This window comes from Arachis ipaensis, chromosome B10 (assembly GCF_059453495.1).
Source record: "Arachis ipaensis isolate K30076 ecotype BB chromosome B10, ASM5945349v1, whole genome shotgun sequence".
NCBI lineage: Eukaryota > Viridiplantae > Streptophyta > Magnoliopsida > Fabales > Fabaceae > Arachis > Arachis ipaensis.
The window spans coordinates 143,645,902-143,670,994 of NC_142435.1; the positions used below are offsets into that span (position 1 = coordinate 143,645,902).

The following is a 25,093-nucleotide window of genomic DNA, read 5'->3' on the forward strand; positions in this document are numbered from 1 at the left end:
TTGAGGAACTGTTTGGCGAGCTTCCACCACAGAATAAGGTGAAGCAGTATACAGTCCACTTCACCTGGTTTCATGAGAGGTTCAGGGTGCTACTAGATGATGCTACGGAGGAGACCGTACGCATATATGCACGGGCTTATATTATGATGCTGCTTTCCACTCAGTTATTCGGTGACAAGAGTGGAAACCGGTTTCATATACGGTGGTTGCCCTTTGTGGCAAGACTTGATGATATGGGCAGTTATAGTTGGGGGTCGGCAACGTTGGCCTGGCTATATTGTTGCATGTGTCGGGTGGCCAATAGAAACGTGACGAACTTGGCTATATGCAGCGGTACCAGCCGCAGATGTCTGACCCTCGTGGATTCCAGCCCCAGCTACATGTAGACCTGAATAAGCCTGCTGGCAGTCCGTATGACAGTTGGTTGGGCATGGGAGGGACGCCTGCATCTGCATATGGTGTGGGCATGCCGGTCGATCCTCCAGCACAGCAGCACCAGAGGCCCGCCAGAGTGAGACAGGCCGCTCGATGTGGTACAGGGTCTCATCTTCTGGGCGCATTTGGACATCACTCTGACGACGAGGATGAGGACAGGCAGGAGACGTAGCTTACTATTTTATGTTTTCATTGATGATATCTATGTTTGTCGGATTTACCATGTACTTTTGTATTATATGTGTTTGTACTTAGTTTATTTCCATTGAATTAGGTGTATGTAATGTATGTTTTTTGTTAACCACACACTTTGTTTTATGTTTATATAAATTGTATACTAACGCATAAACTGCTACACCCCTCTCGCGGTTTATGCACATTTTTAGCCCACACGTAAACCGCGACACCCCTGTCGCAGTTTATGCTCATTTCTCGTTGCACGTAAACCGCAACACCCCTGTCGCAGTTTACATAGATTATGGGAAAAATGCATTTTGGTATCCATTTTTCATTTTGTGCATTCTGGTAAAATTAGTTTTCATATTATTTATTATAGTAAATTGCCCTATTTATTACGAGCAATATCTATACTTATGATTGTTGATTGTGATAAGAAAAAGAAAGAAAAACTCAACTACTTCAACAAGTCTGCTATTAAGATATCCAGCATCTTATATTCGTACAGCAGTATTCACAACTCCTTTACAAACTCCGTAACAAGAAATTTTATCATATTGTATTTATAAATGATAAATAAAAAAAGAGGAGGTTGCTCCTATATGAGTGTTTTTATTCGTGAATTCATCATAGTTAGAAGTTCCAACTCCATATCAAAGTCACAGTCAATATCATCACTATTATCAATATCGTCACTATCATCAAAAAGAAAACTCTTAGGCAAATTGGTCCCTAATAATTTTATATCCAACAAGTTATTGATACCTAATTTTTTCGAATATTAGATAAATTAATTCCTAATAAAATAAGAAAATAAATTAGTATTTAATAAGTTAAAAATAACAGACTAATCTATTGAAATTTTTAAAATATCATAGACTACTTTGTCAAAGTTTTCTTAATTAAGAACTAATTTCTCTATAGAAAATTGTTAGAGATCAATTTAGAGTACCACTCATTATTATATCATATATTCTTTTAATTTTATTTTTCTATATTTTTATTTTATCCCATAATTACCCTTAACTCTCTTCAAATTCCTCAAACATGTTCTGGAAATGAAAAAATTGAACCAAAAAAAATACTAAAATAGTAAATTCCTTAAATAATCGTTTTCTTTAAGGAATTTAAGCCTAGTACACTAACAATCAAATTGAAATTCGTTCTTCTACATGAGCATAACAATTCATAATTAGAAATCCTTATTATACTGCACAGAACATAGCTTCCATCTGATGAAACTGCAGTTTTCTTCTTTACTTCAAGTGTTTAGGCCAAGTGGGAATACTTTAAATATGAAAACAAGTTGGATGACAATGAACTCACAACAATGGTTAATAAAAAATTTTTCATACTTACTATACATGACAAGCACTTAAATCAGCAGTATATTCACAATGTTTATATATATATATTCTTCCTTTTCTCTCTTCTGTTGCTGGCTTCTTCCACAAGACATACTTTCTAGTCAAGAGTATGTCGTTTCATCGAATACCATCACCTAAACCAATACATAAAAAGCCAAGCATATGACTATTAATCTTAGATTCAATAAACTTCAAATTGAGATGCTGTATTTAGCTTATTGAGTTTAGTGAAAAGTAAAGGAACAACATTCAAACTCTTGCTTCTCAGTTCTCAGGTCATGTTCAAATTAGACATATTCACAGAGACAAGACATATTACAAGTTCCACATCTCTCAAGTAGCATTTGGTGGAGAGACAGAAACAGAAAGACTAAGACTGAGAGACAGAGACTAAGAGACAGAGATTGAAATAAATCTCAGTATTCTGTTTGGTGCAAAGTAGGTGACAAAAATTAAAACAAGAATAAAACTCTAATTTAATTTGCACAAAGGGTAAAATTGGAATTAATTAATTGAAATGAGAATATTTTAAGTATAAAATGTTATTAAAGTTTCAATCTTCATCTCTAAAAATTTTAGTCCCCTGTGTCCCTACATTTTGGAGGTACTGAAATACTGAAATTTTGGAGATAGAGACAGAAATTTTAACACCAATCTCTGAACCAACAAAGATAATTACTGAATCTCAGTCTCTCAGTCTCTGTCTCAGTACCTCAAAACAAATGCTACCTCAAAGATAAGGTCTTTAGATAGTTTATAATTTGCGACGTATCTCTCACCCCGTGAGCTATCTTTTGGTGTTGAGTTAGGCCCATCTAATCTCAATTCTAGTAAGACACAATGAAACTCTAAAAATTCTATATTATTGTCAACATTAAAATTTTCTGAGGATAAAAAGAAAATCATATTCAACATGTGCATATTTTTACACTCTGTTTCTTTTTTATATGTCATTGTGAAAATTTAGAACACAAATGGATATCAAGGTATCTGGATATTCAAATACATTGATATCTAATGATGTATCAAATTTTCATAGTAACATTAAAAAAGGGGAGGAAGGAGTAATACTTCAACAGTTCAACCAACACAACGATCTAACAATCATACTGAGAGCATAAATATAAATAAATACATACACAGCTCAAATAATAAGAATCATACTAAAGCAGCGATAACTCAGGCAGGTTAGCCCAAACTCTTTCTAGCATCCAATGAACCAAATAAATTGAGCGGCACACGAGCAAACATTGACAGTTAGTACACACAACAGATATGGAGAGTCCAAACTGCAATATGCTGTTTATGCAATTGTTTGTTTCAGTAGACATCATCATAAGAGCTAACACTAGTCCCCAGAAAATTATTTTTAAAAAAAAATGAGAAAAAAATAAATAGTACAGTTGTACCAACATACTAAAATTGCAATGCCAGAGTCGAATATTTTGTCATAACCTCAAGACTCAAGTTTCACGTAAATTGCAAAAGGGTGCTTATGGCTTATGTTTTTCATCACACCTGAGATACAAATTCAGTAAGAAAGAATTCAGAGAAAACTCATTAGTAATAGTAGTAGTAGTGTTACCTTTCCACAAACTGGACAGTTGTCACTTCTCTCCATCCACTCATAAATGCAACCGAGATGAAAATGGTGAGAGCATTTTGTCATTATCTTCGGATTCTCGGTAGTGTATTCTGTAAGAAAAAAATGATGGTAGGAACATTAGAATCTTAAAAGATCCTACTCTCTTAACAGTGTGTTTCCCAGAAACAACCACCATTTAATACCAGCTATAATAACAGTTTCATAATGACCATTCAGAATCTAAATCCCTATACAAAAGTTGCACTCTAACTTCTAAAGCAATGGCGCAATGCTGGTTCAACATTAGTGGAGTATTGTTTTCTAAGTTCTATGTAAACTAGCGAAACCAGAGATGTATTATATGAAATATATACAAATAAAGGTTTAAAATGTTTGATCTTGATCTCCATTAAACACTTATGTGACAAGTTGAATGCTGACTTGACGACATGACAGGTTGAATGTTAACATATCCTATCCAGCAACGTCTATGTATAACCAGCCGTGTCAACATTTAACCTACCATATTAGCATTCACTACTGAGAGGGGCCAAAAGCCAAACATTTTCAATTTTTTAAGGGCCAACAAAATAAACCGGAGGGACCAAAATAAATAAACAAATAAAAAGTACGTATTTTACGAGAACTAAAACTTTATTTAAACCATAAATAAATAAACCTGGTAAACCTGGCCAATAATTCTTGCAAGATTGAGTCGCAATCACCAGGGATATTTTGATGTAAATTGATATTATTAAGGATGAAAAAAATTGTCAACCTTCAAGGCAAGTCGGACAGACATCCTCCTCTTCTGATGATGCATAGACAAGGCCAACTCCAGTTGCATATTTTGCTGATGAAACTCTTAGTGAGGACTTCGAACGGTATTCTTTTGACCCGTCTTCACAGGCACACTCATTCCATTTGTCTCCTGAATTCAGAGATTCTGTATCAACGTCTGTATTACTTCTTAAAGGCTCTGTTTCCTCATTTGAATGACTTGAACCCTTCTCACGCCTTGAAACTAGCCCATCACGTGCGCGGAAAAACCTCGAATCCGCATCATATGGTAATGGCCTTGGAGGAGAACGGTACATGTCCGATAGAGAATTATCAAGTGATGCTGCAGAGGTCATGGATGCAGCCCCCTGAATGGATGAAGGAGCTGAATGAACTTCCCCTCTGCGGAATATTGATGCATACTGAAATTCAATGAACACAGCAAAACAATTGTATCATATTACTACATACAACTCATCGATTTCAACAGTCAATCCCGTAAAACTTGATTCAAGCTAAAATATATTCTTCAAGTTACAGTCAAGCAAATATTGATCTATAAGAAAGTCATCTTAGTCAAACAATCTTTCTTATTGTACATAATTGGGAATTATAAATTGGTCATACTTAATAGGTAATTAGGACAAATAAGTAACCATGAGAAATTTGCATGGCAAACTTTCCTCCCAAAGTTGGCTTGAAGATTACTTTCAAATACACAGACATTTCTTCACATATTCATATATAGAATAAATTCCCATACATATAAACAAGAAAATGGAAGCAATCCCCAACATATTTAAAGAAGAATAGTACATGAACCATATTTAGAGTCAAATAATACACGGAACTAGAACACTAAAGAAGAAAATAGAAGCAATCCAATACATATAACTAATTTCAAGGTTTATATTACAAAGAATGGGAACAAAACAGAAAATGTGGTGTGCAACATTACTAACAACAGCCAGATACAAGCACCTGAGACAAAGAAATAACTCATGACTCATGAAGAGAACTATCAAATTTAAATATGGCCATAACACATTACATGATGCAAAGCATTGCCCTTCCATAAGAGAAGGGGAAAGTAGGAAACAGAACCGGGTACGGTAGAGAAGAAAGGATTTAGAGCCATACCACGTTCAAAAGGTTCTGTATCAAGCAACTGAGACAGACGCAGTTCCTATATACAGAACTATTTGGATTTACATAATCTTCGAAATCATCAAAACTCAGACAGCAACAAACAGAACCCATAGTTCAAGGTTCCCAACGTCTTTATTTAGCCTAAATTATCCGTGTCACACTCTTCAACTAATCAACAAAAAATAGATGATGCTACATGAAAATTTTTTGAAATGGAGCCTCCAACAGCACCACAGTAGCTATGCTTCAAAGGAAAGAGGATTCTAAGCTTGGGGAATATTCAATCACTCTGCAATGTGGATAAGCACTGTTCCTCTCCCAAACCTGGAAAACACACCAAAGTTACATTTAAGTTTAAGAAAACAATTCCAAGAAAATGAGAATGCTTAGGATCTGTGAGCTGTCATTCATGAAACTATTTGACCAGTTAAAATAACCAGGCTTTGTTGCCCAAAAGGGGGAAATAAATTCTAATCATACTTCAATAAGGCAAAAAAATCTTGAGCACATTTGATGCACAGAAACAAGTTGTGTACAATACATGATAGTGATCACAATTGAATAATTAAATATTCGATTATTCATGCTCATGTAGATGCTTGATTCTGAAGTGGTGATCTATAACTTGTTGATTAGTTTATTGCAATGCACACAAATACAATTGTGCACACAAGAATCAATCAATGCAGTAATTAAGTCAAGCAACATATAGGAACAAGTGATCAACCAAAAACTCGAAAGTGTAATAAAAAAATAAATTGAAAACTAGTATATTTAATAAATATCACAAATGTGATCATTTAGAGTGCAAATTGTTTTCATTTTTTCACTCTTTTTCTATGCACCGACAACTTCATCAGGGCAGTGTTACTTTAAATTTTTAGGAAAAAAAAAGAACAAAAATGTTCTTTACTTCAATGTTAAGCTATAATGATGCACCAACCAACACAAAGATCATTCTTTTGCTTTCAGAACGAACAACTATGATCACTACTCTAGAACATTTAAAAATCAAAACCATAAAAAAGAAATAAAAAAGTTAATGCTAAAAAGGAACAAAAGAAAAGGTGGTAAAATTATATCCAACTTCTCCATGCATTGCCGAAAAATCACATCAAAATTTATCATTAAAGGAAAAACAGTCAACCCAGAAACGCAATTGAATTGGCAAAAAAGGGGGCCGACCCACTCCTGATTATGAAAGAGAACGGCGATCAGAACAATCACAACACAAATCGAAAGAAGAAAATCGAACTGGGTATAAGAGAATACAAGTAAATGTTGAATTTTTATTAAAAAGAGTAGCAGAGACAGAAAGAGGAACCTGAAACTGTGAAGAAATTGAGTGGAGTAAAAGGATGATTGTGAAATCATGAAGAAAGGTGAGTGTATATGTGCGGGAATTTAGGGATTTTGGGGGGCGAGAATCGCAAAGGAACTTGGCGAAATTGGAGGTAAAACTCACTCCTTCACTCGCCTGCTGCGTTGGTCTCTGTGATGGAGTGGAGTTAGTAATGGTGGACGAATATAACACCCAAATTTATTATTATTATTATTATTATTATTATTAAAAAATACATTAACTATCATTTTTTTTTTACCAAAGATACGAGACTCGAACCCGCAATTAGGGGTGTGCATGGGCCGGGTGAAACCGGATTTGATGTGACCCAGACCCGGCCCGAAATATATACCGGACCTATTTATTAGACCCGAACCCGGCTCTAGACTCGATGAAACCTATACACTTTCGGGCCACGATTATACGGGGTAAAAACCGGGCCGTTAACACTACATTACCTTAATACCTTCTTATAAGCTAGCATATGAAAATATCCAAATTTCCAAGACTCCAATCATTATTTGACATAATAAAATTCACTTAGAAAAATATAACAAGAACCAACTCTTCTCTAAAATTAAAGCATAACCATAATCAATACTAATATTGTCTAATAACACCAAATATTTAAATAATATAAATAACACAATATTATACATTAGTCTAAAATCTTATGCATTTTAAACATAAAACGTTAACTTATATTCTTATAATAACTAATAAATATTAAAGTTTACAATACTTAAATTCCACATAAGAATAGCCATCATCCATCACTAATAACACAAAAAATTAATTGTGTATGATGACCGGGCCAGGCCGACTTCGGGTGACCCGAGCCATGGCCCGGACCCGACCCGAAATAATAACTGGGTCTATATTTGAGACCCTTACCCGACCCTAGACCCGGTGAAATCACACCAAAATAGCCTCTAAAGTGTTCGGGACCGGGGCGGACCGGGCCATGCACACCCCTACCCGCAACCTCTTAATTGAGCATGGGAAGACTATGCCATCTGAACTATTACTCATTGACAAATACATTAACTATCATAATATATAATATATCAAATTATTTAATAATTTTTAACTGTAATTTTTATATAAAAATATTTTTATATAAATAATTACTATTAGATTATATTTATTATATATAATTTACTAATATCTACTTCTATATATATTATATTTATATTTATAAGACCCAAACGAAGATCTTTTAGTTATAATATAAATATTTATTATCTTTACTATATATTTAATTTATGTAAAAGTGAATTGACAGATATAATGTGTCTATTAATGTCTATATATAACAAAATTATTGTAAAAAGTTGAATCTAATTTCGTTAATTTTTTATAGATTACTGAGCTATATTTCTTTTTTTTTTCAAATGTTATATAAAATTAGAAAACCACCCATTAGTCTATTTATTGAACAATTGATCACCAAAATGACATATTGGTCTATTTATTTAACAATTTAATATATACTAAGAAAATAATGATAACGCCAACGAGTTATAATTTAAATGGTATAATCTTCTTATACTCACCTAGGAGATTGTGGGTTTGAGTCTTCTTATTTTTGGTAAAAAATAAAAAAAAATAGTGGCAACATCAAAGTTGTTGGGTTTGCGTTTTAAAATAATAATAATGATGGCACATTTGCTAAGCTATGGTATGGAATTTTGTTTTGGAATTGATCTGATGTTAATTGAATTAATTTAAATTGGTTTGATTCATAGATTCAAATATAAATACTCAATTTTGTTATTGTCATTTCATCAACTTTTCATTGTTTCTCAATTATATTATGCGTCATTGCTTTTATTTATTCTAATAAAAGTTTCTCTAATATTATGAACTAATTTTTTTAAAACTAAAGTTTAGATATATCTTAACTAAATTAAATCTATTTGTAAGTCAATTTAAATTTAACTCGTTAATAAATTAATAAGTCAAGTTTATAATTTTATAGCTCAATTTTAATTTTAAATTTAAATTCATATATTAAATGAGTCAAATTTAAATTTAAATAAACTCAATTAGTTGATCTGTAAATTTATTCGATTATAAATTATTTATTATTATTTATATTAAAAATTAATAGTCAAAATTGTCCCTGAAAAATATTTCGATCTCTATTTTCGTTTACGAAAGATAAAATTTATCAAATTCGTCCCCAAAAGATAACCAACTTGATTACATTCGTCCTTTCGTCGTCTTCTTCGCTGAGGTGGCTAACATTCGCTGATGTGTTTCGTTAACTGCCAGCGTGGCAGACGCCAAATAATACTCTCTTGTTGTTGACAAGATAAGTATCTTAGTATCATTCAAATAAGTCCTTAAGTGGATGAACCATTATCCCAAATTTAATCATAAATAAGTTGCCGTCAACACTTAAATTGCCATATACTTGGGTAGAACCTGAAATTGTTGGTTCGCCGCGAGGATGGAGATAGGAAATGGAGGTCGTGGTGGTGGTTCGCCGTATCCATCGCACGACAATCATGGTTCCAGCGCTTCAATGCGAACGAAAAGGCAAACTCATGACGAATCATATTTCTGTGGATTGAAAATTGTGATTAAAAAAATCTGGGACAGCAGAAAACTCAGATAGATTGTTCCATGCATGTCCAAAGTACCGAGTAAGTGGTGTTGAAAAAAGTTAAAGATTTTTCATCTTGTTCTCTATTGTTGGGTATTTTTCATTTTTTTTGTTTTATGCTTTTAAAAATTGCAGAAGGACCGTTATTACAATTACTTTAAGTGGGTTGATGATAATGATTATCAAATAGTAGCTAAAGGTGATACAAAAAAAGATGTAGGAACTGATTTAGAGGTTGAAAGTAACTATGATGAATGGAGGATAAAGGTGGCATAGAGATTGAACAGTTTGGAAGCTGAAATTAGAACTTTGAAATTGCTAATGATTCTTATATTTGTGGTAATTGTAATTAGTGTGATACTTTGTTATTTGATATATACTTCCAAGTAAATTCAGTTCTCTTATTCAGTGGATTGGCATTGTATACAAGAATATAATGAAATGTAATGATGTATTGAATTGCATGGCTTGAATGAGAGTAGCTGTTTGAAATTAGTTGTTTAAGACTAAGTCCAAACTTTCTATTATTAACATTGTCAAATATTACAAATAAGTCACTATCATTGTCACTATAAGATATATTAAGTCATAAACAAACTAAGTAATCTTAGCATTGTCTTGCCATTAAAGGCTAATTATCATATTGTCTTAAAGAATAAATACCACAAAAAATTCATAAGGATTTCATGACACCACAAACCTAAAAGAAGGCTACACAAAAAAGGGCATATACAATTTTCAAAACACAAATAATCACAATGTTTAATATGATACTTCATTTGTCCTGTACAGAAAATAGAAAATAGCCCCATAAAAAAAACAGTCAATCACAACACATTTCTAACTAATCAATTTTTTTTCTCATTCTTCTTTTGCTAGTCAGTAATTCATGAGCATAATCCCATACCAACTCATACTGTGCTATCTTATCATTCTCCATAACTTTTCTAGCAGCTTTCAGAGCCCTAGTAATGTATGTGCTATTCAAATAGACATTACACTTTCTTACAAACCAATTGTAAACCTCTTGATGCTTCATAGTTGGATGCTTCCTAAGCAGGTACTAGTTTACTAAGTGTCCAGGTTTTGATGACAGCTCTATTTTTTCTCCTTCTTAGACAAGTGTAACTTTTAGCTAGAGTTTTAATTTGCCAAGTCCCGTCTTATTTGTTACATGCACAATACACTGTCCATAGACAATCTTCTATTTTACAAACAACTCTGATCCTAACTTTATCATTCTTTGTAAATGAAATATTTATACTCTACTAGATTATATAGTCCTTAGTAGCTTGTATAAAATCAGTTTTTGACTTAGATATCATACTAAGAAAAATTCAAACCCTTAATTACACTAAATCATACTAATATGTGCTTCTCTCTGACCTCAGACTTGTTCTTTTTTGCACTCCTATAAAGATTGTCTCCTAGAATTTTTGGGAGAATTGTATAATTCATCTTTAGCACTCTCATGAGTCATGAGAGCCACTATCCTCTTTCTGAATGAGAACTTCTTTTACATATCTTTCAGATCTTGTGAGTGTGCATCCACAGCTATTTCCTTTGTTCTTATTACCTTGTGAGTTCTTGGCTAGTTGAGATGATGTTTTAGGCTGAGGTGAAACTATGTTGGCTTGAAGGGTGGCCTTGGTAGGCTGACAGTGGAATTTTGTGGACTGCAAGGGAGCTTTCATAAGCTGAGAGGTAGTCTTGACGGATTTATATGTTGGTTTAATGAACTGAGAATTGGGTTTATTGTGCTTATTGGGCTGTGAGGCTGTTTCAGTGGGCTGAGAGGTTAGTTTGTTGGGTTGAAGGTGTAATTTAGTGGGCATCTTGCAGGCTAATTATGGTGCTTCTTAGTTTGGGAAGAATTCTTCTTCTTGCTACTCTCTGTTTCTACAATGATTATATCATCTTCCATGTTGTCAATTACACATGACTGTAAATGCAATTCTCAAAATATAGGTTGATCAAATCTCTTATAATCTTTGTACATTGCAAGCAAATTTGTATCTATCACCAATTTTTTCAATTTGGATGAAATGAAAATTTCAAGAACTATCTACTAACAGTGTCCAGCTTCAATATATTCCAATTCCTTATAGTGATTCATTACAAAAAACACATCTAATGTGTCTTTTTCAATACACATCAATACTTCTGTATTATCAGGTTTACATATCATTTTTCCATCCTCACACTTTTTAAACAACCCACCATGGTGAAACACGTCATGGGAGGACCCTCCCATTAATAAACGAATTTGCACTAGCTATTCTCTATGTGTTACCAACGACTAAACCCATTTTGTACCAATCAATCATAAGAAAACTTATCCTAAACCTAAAATAAACATGCAACAAACTAAAGTACCATCAATAAAATCAAATATTTTTAACTAAAAATCATCACAGAGCCAGCAAAAATAAGGCATTCACACACACTAAAATGATAAATGAGTAGTCGCACAAACCCTTTGTCACCCCAAATCCTAGCATAAATAAGAGGAACACACACAACATGACATTAGAAAGATATCACACCACATAACAACTCAAAAATCATGAAAAGAGTTTCATCCTTATCTCTCATCGTCGCGATGGCTTCCTCCACTATCAATGCTGCTTCAAAAGACGATCAACTTTGTATTTAGTAGCGACAACTCTTCTGTTTTAATCCTTAATCAACACTAATGAATGTTGATGGAGTGATTCAAAACTTGGATGAAAAGTTTAGGGCATAGTTTGAGAGAGACGATACGTTTTGGAGCGAAACAGAGAGATGATTGTTATGTGAGGGAGGTGAGGCTTTGTAACGTTTGAAAATCTCTTCTGGGCACTAAACAATGACGTTTCAAGACTTGGAGAACATTGAATCAAAACTAAAACTGCGTCGTTTTGTTTGTGTGTCACGCTGGCAGTTAACAAGATACATCAACGAACGTTAGCCACCTCAGACGAAGGAGGTGATGAAATGACGAACGTGACTAGGTTGGTTATCTTTTGGGAACGAATTTAATTAATTTTATTTTTTAGGGACGAAAATAGAAATCGAAATATTTTTTAGAGATGATTTTGACTATTAACTCTTTATATTAATAATATATTATAATTTTTATATGATAGTTTATAATAATAATATGTACTTTTATATATACATGTAACTTTTATTCATATATAATTATGATAAAAATATGTATAATTTATAGTTTTTTTTATATACATTATAATTTATTTGTATAAAATTATAATTTATCATTTTCGTTTCATTGATCATCTTGCCCCTGTTCGCCTGGGCTGTCAGCTGTTCTTCTCCGCTCGTCGCTTCTGTTTCTGGTGGTTCTTCTTTGTTGCGCTGGTGAATTCTTTTTCCTTTTTTCTCCACTTATTCATCTTGCTTTGTTTGTGCTCTATATGCATGCGCCATTTACATTTGTATCACTTTGTTTTTCACCCAAATATTCGTTGATCAAAGGTTTAGGGTTTTGTAAATATTGTAAGGAAAATTATGCGTATTTTGTTCGCAGGTTCTTCTAGGGTTTACCTATGGGGGATAGTCAGTACTCATTCTCTCTCACCACATTTAGGTATGTTTATTACTGATTTTTTGTTGTTCGTTTTTAAAATTTTTTATTTTTTGGGTTTTATAGTTAGTTAGTTAGTTATAACAGGAATGATTTTATGTCTCAACAATTGAGCTCATTGTGCTTGTGCTTTGGTGTTAATTGAAAACAGCCCTTCTGGGAAGCTTGTTCAGATTGAACATGCTCTCACAGCTGTTGGTTCTGGACAAACGTCTCTGGGAATTAAGGGTATTTTACTATCTCTGGCTCTGGATCTGTTTACTGATAGCATTGCTCAGGTTTTATTGGAACCTAAATTGCTGCTATTTGTTTTCTCTATCTTAAGTTAATGGGTGGGTGATTACTGATTACTGTGATAGTGGAAGCTAAATACTATACTTGTTCTGTTGTGGTAATATAGGATGCTAAACCAACCTGTGAGTTGAAATTAGATGCAACAATTTTAAACAATGTGACTTGAAAGGCTGTATATATTGGTAGGGAAGAAATCAGTGACTAAATTTGTGTGGGGCTTCTACTTATTTTTGGTATTAGGTTTTTATAAGAGCCACTGTAAAAGAAATTATACTCTTAAGAATCTGCGCTCTAGTTAGATGTTGGTGTATATTAGCTGAGCAGAAGGCAAAAGTTTATACAGTGTGTTCAGTATACGATGTTCATCTGTTGTAGAAAAGCTCCCTGTTCTTTATAAGACCATGTAAGTGGTTTTGGCAAAACAGTTCTTTTTGAAATGTAGAAATTTGTGGAATGAACAAGCTAGAAGTACAGATTCTTAGATTGCGTCCTCATGGTTAATCTTGTGTATCATAGTTCTAGAAATTAAGATTTTACTATAAATATCCATTGTCTATTTTGTTTGTGAATTGCTATCCATTGTTTCAATCAGTTATTATCTGATAATCTAATTCATTGGGCTATTTTGTCTGGAAGATTATTTCGATCACATGATATAACTGCTCTATAATGTAGTTTTTGTAATATGTAGTTGTGTTTCACTCTTGCAGCTGCAAATGGTGTAGTTATTGCAACAGAGAAGAAACTGCCGTCTATATTAGTTGATGAAGCATCAGTAAGTTTGTTATTTGTTAGAATTTCCCTCTTGTCGGCTATGCCTTGTGATTAGTGCTTACATATAATTTTTAATTGATATTCTCAAACTTAAGATATTAATTGCTAAGTGAATGATGTAAGCATATTTTGAGTGTCAAGGGAACATGCAAAAGTGTGGCCATTAATTTGCAATTTAATCTTAGTTCTTTGTTCTATCCCATTGCAGGTCCAGAAAATTCAGTTATTAACACCAAATATAGGGGTTGTATATAGGTTTGTTTCTTTCTATGTATTTAAATATTTCAAAGTTAAATATATTTTTATGATATCATTAATAATGTTTATCTGAAGTCTTCTTAACCATGAGAGGGCACTTAAGGTTTATGCGAGAGGGAACTGATGCAATTATTGTAGGGGAGAATATTTTGCATAGAATAGAATAATGCAAACTTACAAGCACATAGTGTGCATAGAGTAGAAACAAAGACATGGCATGCTTAATGGTTAAAACTGATTGCAAACTTGAAAAAATACTGTGTATCTCTGAAATCTGAATCAATGTTCATTGGGAGCCTACTTCCTATATTACTGATGTGAATGGACTGTATACTAAAAAGCATACAAGTAATCAAGCATCTGGCGAACTGATTATGGATTTTTGCGTTTGGAATTAAGTGAATTCTGATAAATAGATTCGCAGGCTCTTAGCATGCCTTTTTTATTGCATTTGAGCTCTTTGTAAATGGAAGTGGTTTTTTATCCTTAACTAGTCTGCAAGTATCTCGTCTTGACCTGAGTTATATTTTTTTGCTCAGTGGCATGGGTCCTGATTTTCGAGTCTTGGTTAGGAAAAGCAGGAAACAGGCGGAGCAGTATCACCGATTGTATAAAGTACAGTATATCTACATTTCCCCTTACGGTATCTTTTTGTTTCTTGAATCTTGCTTCTGAGTTCTAGATAGATACACTTGACAAATCAGATTCAGATATACTATTGCCAGCTTCATTTTGAATTTTTGGATTCTAAATAATTCTACTTTTGAAAGTTCTTATGATTTTTCGTACAAAGCAAGTTCATTATATTGTACTGAGTCATGCTAGATTGATTATATTTTGTATTATTCTGTTCTTATAATAAGTAAAACGGAACAGTGGATTAATTTAAATTATATACCTATGTCGTATACTGGAAGGGCAATATAAAGTGTATTATGATGAAAGGCTGTGTTGAATTAAAAAAGAAATGACAAAGTCTATATAGGATTACTTTTCCTTTATTATAATGTGAATCATCAAGAGTTGCAATTAATATATAATGATGATGTGTAACTGCTTTTCCTGTGAAGGTGGGTTGTTTCGAATAGATTAGAATTAGATGTTCCTCACTGTTTGTCCTCTTTTCTGGAAAGTATCATTTACTTAAATATTAAGTATAATCAGAATTATGCACTTAATTTTTCCTAGTTCTTATATTTTTCTCTGTGTTTATGGTATTCTATTATGGATCTTTTGTATGATAAATATAATGGAAAATTGCAGGAACCAATCCCTGTCACTCAGCTTGTAAGGGAAGTTGCTGCTGTTATGCAGGAATTTACTCAGTCAGGGTAATTAAATTCTTTGCAAACCCTTTCTGATATGTTTGTTTCTTTAATTATCTACTCTATGATGCCCTTACCAGAACTTTCTAACTACTGAAACCATGTAATTTTCAACTTGAACCTCTGGGTAGTGTTCGGTAGCTGTATTGAGACAGAGATGTTGGGGAGAAAAAGAAAAAGGTTCTTGAGAGGGGGCAAAGGCACAATCTTAAATTTGTTCATGCATATGAACATCTTCTTACATAAGTTGTATACTTCCAAAATAGAGGGACGAGATTTCAAAAAAGAAGGGACATGAGAGATGCGTCTCTGCTGTTCTATTGTTTTCATCCATTATGTTCCAAAAACACTATCATAGTATTTATGGTTTTCAGTAGAGTTGCAATTGATTTGTTTTATCTCCATTCTTTTACTCCTTCACTATATTGAATTCTGATGTTTATGTTTTGTCCTAATAGTGGTGTTAGGCCATTTGGAGTGTCCCTACTAGTTGCTGGATTTGATGATAACGGGCCACAATTGTATCAGGTACGTTGATCTTCTTTTCGAGTTAAACTCTGGTAAATGAATATCACCTACAACCATGATTGCATTGTGTTGTCTCGCACGTGGATATGAAATAACCATGACTTACACATTTCTGAAGATAATGTAATCCATGAGATCCTTTAGTTTAGTTATCTATTAAAAATTTAAAATAGAAAAGAAAAGAGCATATAATTTGTTACAGTGTAACATTATCTTGCTTCTGGTTGAACTGGTTTTGGTTTGATTTATAGTAACAATTTGTGGAATATTTATGCAGTTTAAAATTTAAGTGGGTTTGCTAAAAATAGTCAGTTGTCTATTATGCTTTTCCATATTTGTGTGTTTAATAGGTTTTGTGCTGGGATATCGTTGTTTTTTACTTTGAAATTTGAATTTTGTAAAACCATTACTTTGGATCTGAGAGAGCTGAAGTTTGTGTTTGGTGCAATTTGCTTTTGTGCTGTAGGTGGATCCATCAGGTTCTTACTTTTCTTGGAAAGCTTCTGCTATGGGCAAAAATGTTTCTAATGCAAAGACTTTTCTTGAGAAGAGGTATGGTCACTTTGACTTTAACATCAATGACAATGTTAAGTGCAAAACATATATCCATAGCATCAGAAAGTATAATGGGATGTGTGCAGGTGTTGAACTATTGATAGCCGTTAAGATACTCGACTATCATCTAAGGCGAACTTGCAAATTCTTTAAATATGTCCAGGCTCAAGTGGACTTGAGGACTTGAAATGGCTAAAATTGATGCATTCAGAATGCATGCTTTGAAAAATTTTACATTATAAATATATACCATGTCTATTCTATGAGTTTAAAGTGGCATTTTTCTTTCCCCCCAAAGATTTGCTTTTGGTTTATGTTTCTTTGATGTCCATATCAGAGTCATTCTTTTATCCCCATTTCATTTCAGTGGTTCTTTTCATTCTCCACTTGCAGGTATACTGATGACATGGAACTTGATGATGCGGTCCACACGGCAATATTGACACTGAAGGAAGGGTAGGGTCATGTCCTTTCAAGTTTATGCACTAAATAAAATCATTAACCATCTGACTACCAAGAATCCCAAAATAAGTTTTGTTCACTTTCTTTCAGAGTTACGGATTTGTAGAAGGAAAAGAAATTAATAGTATAGTACAATATTAAGGCTTCCTACATAGGCATTCACTTAAATAGTATTATTATTATCTCTGCTAGGTTCTGTTGGTATAAGGGGCTTTGTATAATCTGAAACAGTTAATTTTTCATTGGTATTTTACAGGTTTGAGGGACAGATCTCGGGAAAGAACATTGAAATTGGCATAATTGGATCTGACAAAAAGTTCAGGTGGAAATCTCTTTCTGCAAAATTTATAATAATTCGTGTGCTTTGCTTCTTATCTAGTCTGAATGAATTTCTGTTTTGCTTTCTTCAAAACATTACACTACATGAACCTTGCTTCTGATTTTGTTGGATTGTACTTTCTGAATTAAAATAGGAATTCTTAGAAAACACAAAACAGTAAAAAATATTGTTCCTGTGGAACTTGGACACGAAGATTGAGGGCCGGTTTGGGAAGTTTCAAAAATAACTTTTTTTAGCTTTTTATGAAAAGTAGTATTAATGTCTGGTACAATTTTCAAAACCAAATTGCGGCTTTCTAAGAAGCTATTTAGGAGCTTATACAGAAGTTAAAAAAAATGATTTTTCTCATACTACTACTTTTTATCGTATTTCTATAAAATAAGTACTTTTAAAGCTAAAAACCCAAACACAAAATAACTTATCTATAAGCTACTTTTAATATAAATTTATTATTTAAGTTATTTTTTCAAAAGGAGCTTAATTAAACTGTTTCTCCAAACTGGGCCTGAATAAGCACAACTGCACAAGCTACTTCAAATCATGCTTACACGTAAATGGGTGACTTAATAGGTTGTTAATTTTGTTGCAGGGTATTGACCCCAGCTGAAATTGATGATTACTTGGGTGAAGTAGAATAATCTTGAGAAATGGAGCAATCTTTCTTGTAAGAGTGTTTGTTTGAAGGTTTATTTAGTTGAATGTTAAGGTGGATAGAGCTGTGAAACGAGGATTTGTTATTAAAAAGAAATTTAGTATTAAAAAAATAGTAGTAGCTTTTGAGATTTTTTATTTAAATATATAATTTCTTAATTTGAATTAAACTAAAGGCTAAACTCTTAATTTTATTTTTTTAAAATTGAATAAACCAATTCACTTCAAATAAAAAAATTATATTCTTCATATCGGATTGATTTTCCTTAGAAGATCGATTCACATCGTGAACGTTTCTTTTCTCTTTTTCGTAATTGCCATCTTGTTGCATCAACAAATGAGAATCATTTTTCAAGTCAATTTGAATAAGGTCTATAATTTTATTTAAAATAAAATCCTGAATTTAAGCATATTTTATATATGTTTAATTATATATTATGATATCAATAAAAATAATTATATTAATAGTCATCTAAAAATTTGAATTTAATTAGAAGATTTTGTAAAACACTTCACAATGAAATTAAACTCCAATAAATATACTAACAAAAGCATTGAAAATTTTGTACGTTTAATTTTGTATGAATGGCTAAATTTTTTTATGACGGTGGTTTATTAAAAATATAACAGAAGTAAAGAGATTGGAAGGAGCCAGCCATAATTAATCATAGACAAGTAAACTAAAATCTGTGAACCTGCTTTGATTGCTAAGAAGCCCGTGAAGACAACGACTTGTTGGAAGTGGACAACTACAAAATTAAATTATTATTCCGTTTCCGACATAAACTCACCCATTTCATGCCATTCCTTTATCTCCTACTCCTAAGATGTCTGTATTTGGTTTTGTCTTATTTTCTATTTTATAATTTCTTTAAAAAGGATAGGGGCATCCTACCTACGGTATGCAAGTTATTAGAAACAAAGGGTTTAATACTTTAATTGAGGTTTGAACTCAACATTTCAATCAATTGAAAGCACCCAACTACTAAACTAGTCAATATATATATATATATATATATTAATACAAACTATTAAAATTATCTACTCAATTTTATTATATTTGTTTATTTGTAAAGCTTTATGGGCAGAAGATTAAAAAAAAGACAAAAAATATTTTTATTATGTTGTTTTAAATAAAAAAATTAACTCAAAATAAAAATAGGAAACAGCCAAACAGGCCAAAATCCCTAAAGTTAGATGTTGCACAACAATCTATATATGAAAATAAAAAAAGAAAAGGTACTTTACATGAATATCATAAATCAACTATTACATATTCGTATATATTTATATTTGTTAGCACACACTTTTTTTATAAACTAGTTAATTATTAAAACAATTTATTTTTTACAACAAGTATTTCATAGTAGAATAATTAAACTATTTCAAAATAACATAATCAAACTTTATATGAACATAAAAACTTAGCTACTATTGTATTTTTGTACTTTTACTCATTTTTTGGTTATAAATATAAAATCTAGTTTGATCATGTTATTTATGAAGTTGGATTATAAGTGTGAATTAAATGTCATTATATTATTGTTAAAATTTGATTACATTGTCTATAAAGTTTAATTATAAATATGATGTGTTTATTCTATATTCCTACATGTATCTCTATATTTTATCAAAAAAAAAAAAAAAAAACACATGTATCTCTATATGAATGAATATTTTTTTTCTAATAGTTTTAGAACTCACTTAGATTCCAGAAAAAAAAGTGAGAGTGAACCACAGACAACAAAAAAAACAAAGCTTAACATATGAATATATGAATGATTGGTGATGAATTTTTTATATTCATATAGTATAGTTAGATTAAAATATGAGTTTAATTTTAATTACTGATAATATAAAATATTTTATACAATTGTGTAAGTATAATTATTTTTTTGGATGACCATTCGGTCAATATAAAAAATAATTATTTTTATTAATGTAGCATTATATAATTAGTTACACATGTAAAACGATTTTACATTAATTGCATCAAAATTAAATTCTTAAAATATACTTGGTAAGTTATCTATTATTTATTTGACGTTATATAGCAAACAACTATTTAGGAAAGTTCTTAACTATTAACAATAATACACTTATCAAATAATGAGATGCGTATCATATCAAAGTATGATATTCAAATGATGGTGGGTGCATGGAGGCAATACAAGTAAGTGGCTCTGAAAGGAACATGATTAGCATCTTCTGTGGCTAAGGTGCAGATTTTGGAAGCTTAACACAACTTCGGTGTCACATTCTTCAACAATTTTTTCTTCTTATTATTGTCCTTATTAGTTATTAACTCTATATTCATCAAGAAACATATAAAAGATTTTAAAGCTAGCAATAAATTATTAATGTGTCTTGTTATATATATATATATGCTCTAGTCTCTTAGACTGCATTTATTTATAAGAATAAGACATTAAAATATGGATAAAAAAATATAAAATTGTGTTTAGCAATTGACAAATAAAACATAAATAAAAATATTATGCTCTAAAATATTAAATTAATATATTTTGTCATTTTTATCAAAAAAGATATAAAGACATTAAATAGAGATATAATTTATTTTTTATTTTTTAATTATTATTATCAAATTTTTATAATTATATTTTTTATTATTTTATTTTTATTTTAAATTTTGTGTAAACAAAAAATAAGATAAATTAAATTTTTTAATATTTATTCTATTTTATATTCAGTTTATTATTAAACAAAATATAAAAAATAAAAAATATTAATTTTTATATTTTTATTTTCTGCGTTATTATTTTTAGTATTTCGCCTTATCGTGTTCTCAAAATCAAACGTAAGTTTATACACACTATTAACGGTCATATTATTATTACTACAACTGGGGTTGATTATTTTGTAAACAGATTCATTTTGCTGTCAAGAATTAGCACTGGTTCTTAGTTCTTACTTATGAGTCATAAGAAATCACACTTGCTAGCTGGAGAATTTTTTTAAGTCTACATGGAACCAATCATTGTTCCTTCTGTACTGTGACAAGGGAAAATGAGAAAATATATACAGACAAATGAAACAATAAAAAAAATTTAAAATTTAACATATTTTCTTATACAAGAGTCATAAATTTTTTGCATAAATATTTTTATGTATTTATTTTATGATTTTTTTTTTTGAGATAAAGACGAATTGAATTATAGATACTTTGTCAAAAAATTCTGATACTGTTCATAAAATAATATATTTTAAAAATTTAATAGATAGTGTTACATAAATGTGTATACATCTAACTTTTTCATATACATGACAGGAGAGAAAATGTAAAGAAAACTAAAAATTGACCCTTACTTTTAATTTACCGCAAGTGTAGTCATCCAATAGATGCATGCTTTCAAACTTTTTAAAAACATTGTAATAGTTTATAACTATCGAAAATAAATAACATGAAAACAAAATTGAAAAAACTTTTGGTGAACATATCTAAATAATTTTTCTCAAAATTCACAAACCACATCATATATATACATAAACCGCCAAAAGCTGTTATGAATAATATATATATTATTAACACTGGATCACATGCATATCTTCATCACATTCCCATACACTAATTAATTAATTCACACTGTGACTCCAAGAAGCTAAGGATTAAAAAAAAAAAAAAGTGCTAGATAAATAATAACTATCTTAAACAATATAAACAATCACTAATCAAATAAAAATATACTATATCTCTAAATTATTCATCTAAATCTTAATATTAAAATAATCATCCGTATACCTAATAAAATGAATATCCATAACTACACTAATAAATATTTTCATAGTTTGAATTTATGATCTTAAAATTATGGAGATAACTCAACTATTACTCGAAAACTATGAGTTATCCAATAAGCTAAGGATAAAGTGTTTGTTTCTATACGTGTTTGTCAAGAAGCAATGTTACTCAAATTTCAACATGTCATGCTCTTATCATAGCTTGTCTCGTGAACCTACAGCCCCCAACAAACTCCACAGTCCACACACACCCTTTTGGCATTTTTGACACCAACAACAAGTTCATATAATTGAGCAGAGTGCATTATTATTTATTTGGAACAACAATCACCTATTCTTGCCTTCACGAACTAACAAACCTTAAGAATAGGAGAATAATAATGTCTTGGTTCCTTGTAATTCTGTTCCTCACTCTCACATTTGGTACTCTCTCTTCAGAGAGTACCCATCATGAAAAGAGGCTTCCTTCTTCTTCTGCTCCTGCTGTTGTTGTTGTTGGAACTGTTTTTTGTGACAAATGTCTTCAACATAGTTTCTCCTTTGGAAGCCATTTCATTTCAGGTTTTTTTTTTTTTTTTGTAACCACTAATTTTTCTTTTTTATTTTTGTCTATGATTATATAGGATTATCTACCATTAAATAAAGTTACTAATTCTTTTCGGCTCAACCATATTTGGATTTTTTAGTTGGTGAATATTCAAATAAAATAGTCTGACGAGGATGATAATTGAGATTCGTTAGATAATAATTTAATTAAATACGTGGTAGTTTGAATTTGATGGTTCAATTTTCTTAACTAATTAAATTGTGTGTTCAGGTGCATCAGTTGGTGTGGAATGCAAAGATGGAAGCAAATCAAAGAAACCAAGATTCAAGAAAGAAGTGAAGACAAACAAGGATGGTGAGTTCAAAGTGGAGCTACCTTTCAAAGTGAGTAAATATGTGAAGAGAATTAAAGGATGCACCTTTGAATTGATTAGTAGCAATAACCCTAATTGTGCCATGGCCTCAATTTCCACCACTTCTTCAATAACCCTCAAATCAAGAAACCAAAAAGAACACATCTTCTCAGCTGGGTTTCTCTCATTCAAGCCCACAAAAAAGCCCAAACTTTGCAACCAAAGCCCAACAACAGCAACAGTTCAAGAATCTAAAGATTCTGTTTTTGAGGAAAAAAGATTCCCTCCAAGTATAGACCCATCATTCCCACCACCACTTCAAGATCCACCATCACCACCTACACTTCTTCCTCCTCTTTTGCCATTACTCCCTCCAATTATTCCACCATTAACACCTCCAATTAAAGAGGATAAAAGGGTTAAACCATCTCAAGTCTCTCTTTTTCCACCTCTTATACCACCATTGGTACCAAACCCATTTCAACCACCACCGTTGATTCCAAACCCATTTCAACCACCACCTCTAATTCCAAATCCATTTCAGCCACCAAGCCCACCATTCATACCAAACCCATTTCAACCACCACCAAGCCCAACACCACTTATACCTAACCCATTTCAGCCACCTCCAAGCCCAAGACCACTAATACCTAACCCATTTCAGCCACCCCCAAGCCCACCACCGTTTCTCCCTAACCCATTTCAGCCACCACCAAGCCCACCATCACCACTGTTTCCAAACCCATTTCAGCCCACACCATCACCACCAAAGCCACCATCCCCTTTGTTTCCTTTTCCACCTATTCCCGGTTTGACTCCGTCGCCGCCGCCGCCGTCTCCGCCCCCACCAACTTTTCCATTTCCTTTCCCTCCATTGTTCCCACCACCTCATACCCCTGGCTCACCCCCTGTGAGGAATCTCTCCCCTTGATTACATAAAACCATGATTTTAAATTGCGGCGGTTTGGCCACAATTTAAAACCATTAATAGAGTATATGAATGCACAATTATCCAATATATGGTTTCTTCCAACTTTTTACTTTATTTTTGTGAATCATGTAGTAATTTTGTATAATTATTAGCTAAATATGAGGATGTATGTACTTGAGAAAAAAGTTGATATGATAATTAATGACACATCATTGTTATGCTAGTAAGTAGTAATATGTATACGGATATATGATATATCGCTTCAATCTTCTCATTTTTTACTTTCTTATAATATATGTCATTTGTGCATCCTTTAATTCTTCTACCATTGAATACTTTTCTGATTGAGTTGTGAGTGAATATTCAGAGAATCAGATAAGTACAACTTCATTTTTTACATTGTTGATCAAGATTAGACAAGTCCATTTTATCCGGTTCTTTTTTTTTTTTTTTCTATTGGATCCTGCAATTGCGTTGGCGAAGGGGCTGGTATGATTGCCATCCTTTTGGTAGAGATACTTTTCTTGGCTTTTTCTTCCCGTCTGATTTGGAATGGTTTTTGGAGTAAGAAAAATTTAATTATAAACTGGGCTTTAATAATGGACCAAAATATGGAAGTTTAAATAAATGTTAATGAGTGTCCAAAATCCAAAATGTTCATGATAAAAGAAGTATCAACAAATCAAATTGGGTTAGTCTAGTAGTTAACTCGTTAGTCTGCTTAAGTAAATGTTGAGAGTTCAAATCTCGTCTTGTACATGCAGCAATCCATGGAGCTCCTAGCGCAACTGAGGCTTTGGTTGAGTGGCTATATGCGACGGCCTCTTAAAAAAAAAGAGCTCCTAGCAGAGGCTTTGGTCGGAAATGGATCCTCTCAATTTTTTGTTTCACTTAAGAAAGTAAAGTGTGATCTCTCACCATATATTTTATAAGTGGGACAAAAAAATATGAAAGAAAAAACATTAAAGAATTATATATCACACTTTACTTTTTCAATTGAAAAAAAAAAATTAAGAGGATCCATTCCTCTTAACAACTGCACCAGTGCCATCTAGGGGTGTTCATGGATCGGATAAAACCGGGTTTGATGTGACCCAATCCGACCCGAAATATATACCGGCCCTATTTGCTAGACCCGAACCCGGCCCTAAACCCGATGAAACCTACACACTTTCGAGCCACGATTATACCGGGTAAAAATCGAATGAAAATCGGTCTGTTAACATTACTTTCTTGTAAGTTAGCATGTGAAAATATCAAAATTTTTAAGATTCCAACCATTATT

At 32.0% G+C, this 25,093-nt stretch overlaps 3 protein-coding genes across 4 annotated transcripts; 2 read left to right on the forward strand and 1 right to left on the reverse strand.

Annotated features, from left to right (window-relative positions):
- Window positions 1-1,845: 1,845 nt before the first annotated feature.
- On the reverse strand, window positions 1,846-7,022 carry LOC107623712 (E3 ubiquitin-protein ligase At3g02290). 2 transcript variants are annotated; one of them, XR_015881003.1, is made up of 5 exons: window positions 6,818-6,992; window positions 5,485-5,817; window positions 4,343-4,766; window positions 2,709-3,674; window positions 1,846-2,311 (listed from the first exon to the last, which is right to left on the reverse strand). XR_015881003.1 is itself a non-coding variant. In XM_016326060.3 (5 exons), exons 2-5 carry the CDS (start codon window positions 5,602-5,604, stop codon window positions 2,081-2,083), a joined length of 687 nt encoding a protein of 228 aa, XP_016181546.1. In that variant the 5' UTR covers window positions 5,605-5,817; window positions 6,818-7,022; the 3' UTR covers window positions 1,846-2,080. The 2 variants fall into 2 exon arrangements, 1 of the variants encoding a protein (XP_016181546.1); XM_016326060.3 differs by having other exon boundaries at window positions 1,846-2,113; window positions 3,565-3,674; window positions 6,818-7,022.
- A 5,650-nt stretch (window positions 7,023-12,672) lies between these two features.
- On the forward strand, window positions 12,673-18,334 carry LOC107623807 (proteasome subunit alpha type-2-A). The gene is made up of 12 exons (XM_016326179.3): window positions 12,673-12,806; window positions 12,976-13,035; window positions 13,184-13,260; window positions 14,037-14,101; window positions 14,309-14,355; window positions 14,898-14,973; window positions 15,622-15,689; window positions 16,142-16,211; window positions 16,678-16,763; window positions 17,160-17,222; window positions 17,485-17,550; window positions 18,158-18,334. The coding sequence occupies exons 2-12, from the start codon at window positions 12,995-12,997 to the stop codon at window positions 18,204-18,206; spliced, it is 708 nt and encodes a 235-aa protein (XP_016181665.1). The 5' UTR covers window positions 12,673-12,806; window positions 12,976-12,994; the 3' UTR covers window positions 18,207-18,334.
- A 3,815-nt stretch (window positions 18,335-22,149) lies between these two features.
- Window positions 22,150-24,035, forward strand: LOC107623094 (uncharacterized). Its single transcript, XM_016325240.3, has 2 exons — window positions 22,150-22,539; window positions 22,796-24,035. Exons 1-2 carry the CDS (start codon window positions 22,359-22,361, stop codon window positions 23,806-23,808), a joined length of 1,194 nt encoding a protein of 397 aa, XP_016180726.1. The 5' UTR covers window positions 22,150-22,358; the 3' UTR covers window positions 23,809-24,035.
- The last annotated feature ends 1,058 nt before the right edge of the window (window positions 24,036-25,093 follow it).

Coding starts and splice junctions, on each gene's coding strand:
- LOC107623807 (XM_016326179.3), top strand. CDS start 12,995: ATGGGGGATAGTCAGTACTCATTCTCTCTCACCACATTTAG. Junction 14,974..15,621: donor AGTATCACCGATTGTATAAA/GTACAGTATATC, acceptor GGAAAATTGCAG/GAACCAATCCCTGTCACTCA. Junction 15,690..16,141: donor CAGGAATTTACTCAGTCAGG/GTAATTAAATTC, acceptor TTGTCCTAATAG/TGGTGTTAGGCCATTTGGAG.
- LOC107623094 (XM_016325240.3), top strand. CDS start 22,359: ATGTCTTGGTTCCTTGTAATTCTGTTCCTCACTCTCACATTTGGTACT. Junction 22,540..22,795: donor TGGAAGCCATTTCATTTCAG/GTTTTTTTTTTT, acceptor TTGTGTGTTCAG/GTGCATCAGTTGGTGTGGAA.
- LOC107623712 (XM_016326060.3), bottom strand. CDS start 5,604: ATGGGTTCTGTTTGTTGCTGTCTGAGTTTTGATGATTTCGAAGATTAT. Junction 4,767..5,484: donor TACAGAACCTTTTGAACGTG/GTATGGCTCTAA, acceptor ATTGAATTTCAG/TATGCATCAATATTCCGCAG. Junction 3,675..4,342: donor CTGTCCGACTTGCCTTGAAG/GTTGACAATTTT, acceptor TTTTTCTTACAG/AATACACTACCGAGAATCCG.